The sequence below is a fragment of the Bombus impatiens genome, unplaced genomic scaffold (genome assembly GCF_000188095.3).
Source record: "Bombus impatiens unplaced genomic scaffold, BIMP_2.2 scf_0647, whole genome shotgun sequence".
Taxonomy (NCBI): domain Eukaryota; kingdom Metazoa; phylum Arthropoda; class Insecta; order Hymenoptera; family Apidae; genus Bombus; species Bombus impatiens.
This window is the reverse complement of record NT_177066.1, coordinates 1,512,230-1,515,464: the sequence shown is the minus strand read 5'-3', so window position 1 is coordinate 1,515,464 and position 3,235 is coordinate 1,512,230. Positions and strand designations below refer to the sequence as shown.

Genomic DNA, 3,235 nt, shown 5'->3' with positions numbered 1-3,235 from the left:
GGTCGACTGTATCGGACTGTAGGGACGGGAGGACGTTGCATCTCCTCGGAAACTCACGGGTGGGCTATCTATAGCAGCGAGTGTAACCGAATAGAAACGGAGTGTCACTCAAGGGTGACAAAACTCATTAATACCGATCTGCTTAATGCTCCGTCTCGTGTCAAGCATTAATCTACTTAAAAATACCGGTATAACACGCACGATCTACCATTTTGGAATCGTTGAGCGCAAACTAGAGAAGCCGGTCGATGGGTCGCACGCTCCTTAATAGTCGCTTCCTCCTCCCTTTCCACGTGCTTTAACGTTTCAACGTTTCAGCGTTTCAACGTGGCGTCGCCAACGAAAATTACCGTTTCGTGGATAGAATCTCACTCACCGTTGATGGGTTGAAACCTCGCCAGAGGGTCCGAGAACTGTCTCAGCCTTTCCGTCACGTATCGCGGGGAAGTTGCACCCTGCAAATAACGAAGCCAGCTGTTGCGATTATCGGCTTTAGCGACGATAGCGAATTACGATAAAATGGCGAAATACGCGTCTACTTAGGAAACGTTTGATTCCATCGTACGAATATCGCGTCAGTTACGAATTACCAGCTCGCCATGTAGCGACTTTTGAAGATCGAGAAGCGGAAAACGTTGAACCAAGTTCGGAGCAAGTTCGACGAACGTAAATTATCGATGACATCGATGAATAAGTCGCCGGTGAACGTGTTCGCGACTTTCTTTCTCGCGTACGTTTCTCCTCTCTCTGTCAAACGCTAAACACCATGTATACATTTTATCTGTTTCGGCGTATCTATATGCGTCGTCGCGGCCAACTATTCTTAGAGTAAAGGCAGTTCGTCGCTGCACTGTCCATCGCTTGGTATCGCGAGTGCGTATATGCGTGCGTACGCGCGTACGTACATAAGTGCGCAAGAACGTAAGTACATAAGTACGTTCGTACGTTTATCGACGCGCGTTCGTAGCTCGTTACGAGAAGCTGCTATCAACGAAACTAGGTGTACTTGCTGCGGGAATATATTTCTGCGAAGAGGGAAATACGTTTTTCAGATTATTTTTTAACGCGACCACGATGGAAACCGAGGATAAAAGAAAAAGAAACGCGAGCGATTTTTTAAGCGGTACGAGTTTGGACAACGGGAGAGAAAACGACTGCGACTTTTTGGGAGAGATCAACGCGATGAAACTTGTGACGAACGACACAACACGACGCGACGGGATGCTCGTTGAGATGAAACGCAAAGTGAAATCGAGGAGCTTTTATCGTAAAGTAGGATACGTTAACCGCCTGGTGCTCGCGTGTGAAACGGCTGCTTTAAATAAGCACGATGTTTGCTCTGGAAGATGGCTTCGCGTCCTCGATGTCGGAGGTCGATACAAGTTGTCTTCTTTTTAAAGTCGAATTTCTCGAGCATATAAAATCTCGAATTTATCTCTAAGCCTTTATCTCTAAGTCTTTCGAAAACACGAAAACAGGTCGCGATCGACGATCGTTCGCTGCCTAATTTACACGCTACGAATTTTTTGACCATTTCTCTCTTTCTTCGCAACCTGTACAACGACACTTTTCATCTTCTGTACGATCGTTTCAAGTAGCCGTTGGTCCGATCGTTCGTTTGTCTCGTGCTCGTATCCTGCCATTTTCAGTCCTCTTGTATATCACACCTATTGCGTTTACTACGACGGTTAGGATGATTTTTCATTCGGTCTGGAGCGGAGCGCAAAGTAACTTTCGTTTCATGTGGAATGGAAGAAAAGCGTGCGCTAACGTGGCACGAATCGATGCGCAGAATCGAGCTTATATTTAGCGAGGATACGAGACGACCGGTTTGCACGATACGAAATACCAGGGAAATATATTTCATTGTATAATCCCCTCGAGAAGAATCCCGAAGTAGTTGGCTCGTTGGCTCTGCGTTTCAAAGACCGTGCAACGAGCTACGACGCGACAGTTCGTGCGCTTTTCGCCCAACCAGTCGGGTTGTTTTATTCGTAACTTGTTAAACTTCATCAGGCTGCCTGTTCGGTTTCCTGGTCGGCGTATCTTGCCAATTCGTCGTTAAATAGATCAAAACTACTACGGAAAAGTATAAACAAGATACGACGCACCAACGATTATTTTGTCGTTCCGGATGTCGCAAAAAGATGTCTAAGCGCGAAACTTAACGTTCGTGCGAGTGCGTCACGAACACGTGTACGACACGTGGTCGACTGTGCTCGTTCTTGAAAAATTATTCGGTCGAATTCGTTCTCTCTGTTTCGACCGAATACGAAATACGAGTAGCTTCGGCCGACATGAAAACCGATGCGAGGAACGCAACCTACGTAGTCGTGAGTAGTGAGCTTTAGGAAAAACATCTTTAGGGCACGATCGATCGGCTCCTTCGATACTTACCGGCGTATCGTTAGTCGAACCGCGACCCTGAGCTACGGAGGATCTGTTGCTCTGCAGCAACGCTTCCAAACCTTCGATGTACTCGATCGCGTTCCGTAGAATTTCTACTTTCGGTAATCGTTGATTGGGATTGTTGCTCGTCCTCCTTTTCAAAACTTCGAACGCCTCGTTCACCTGAAACGCAGACCTATCGATCGGAGAGGAGATCGATCCGGCACGCGATTCTCGTATTCTATTCGAACGTATTCTATTTCGGCTAACCTTTCTCAAGCGCCTTCTTTCCCGCAATGTAGCAGCTTTTCTTCGATCGACGGTCACAGTCTTCTTCTTGCAGGCTTTGCAAGCCCAGAGCAGACACCGACGTGGTCCGTGCGTCGAGGCGGTGGTGTCAGCGGTGTCCAGTGCCACGTGAGGATGAGGCACGTGCTCGTTCTCGTTCGACTCGTTGCTTCTTTCGTTCGATTCGTTGGGTTCGATCGGTTCGTTCGACTCGTTACCCTCGTTGCTCTCCTCGGCCTCGACGGAACCGGACTCGAGATCGGCCGAAGCATCCACCGATACAACGGACGACGCGTCGTCCGAGTCCACCGCGTACCGCGATGCTCGCGACCTGTCGACCCATCATAAACTTTTACTCTTTTCGTCTCTACTTTGCCTTCTCTCTTTCTTTCTTTTTTCCTTCCTTCCTTCCTCCTTCCTTCCTTCCTTCCTTCCTTCCTTCCTCCCTTTCTTTCTTTCTTTCTTTCTTTCTTCTTGCTTGGCTTTTACAAGCGAGGGAACGAGTCGAATAATTAGGAAATATCGTCGCGTCACGCTGCTCGATAGACGCGACCGGACC

General features: G+C 48.1%; 1 protein-coding gene across 1 annotated transcript in view; it reads right to left on the bottom strand.

Annotated features, from left to right (window-relative positions):
• The window catches only part of LOC100745308 (myogenic-determination protein), a 9,380-nt gene that overhangs the window by 4,800 nt on the left and 1,345 nt on the right, over positions 1–3,235 (bottom strand). Inside the window, exons 2-4 of the mRNA XM_012389668.3 lie at positions 2,659–3,007; positions 2,398–2,571; positions 377–455 (exon numbers count right to left, since the gene is read on the bottom strand). Coding sequence (XP_012245091.1) covers positions 377–455; positions 2,398–2,571; positions 2,659–3,007 — 602 coding nt within the window. The remainder of the gene's footprint in view (positions 1–376; positions 456–2,397; positions 2,572–2,658; positions 3,008–3,235) is intronic.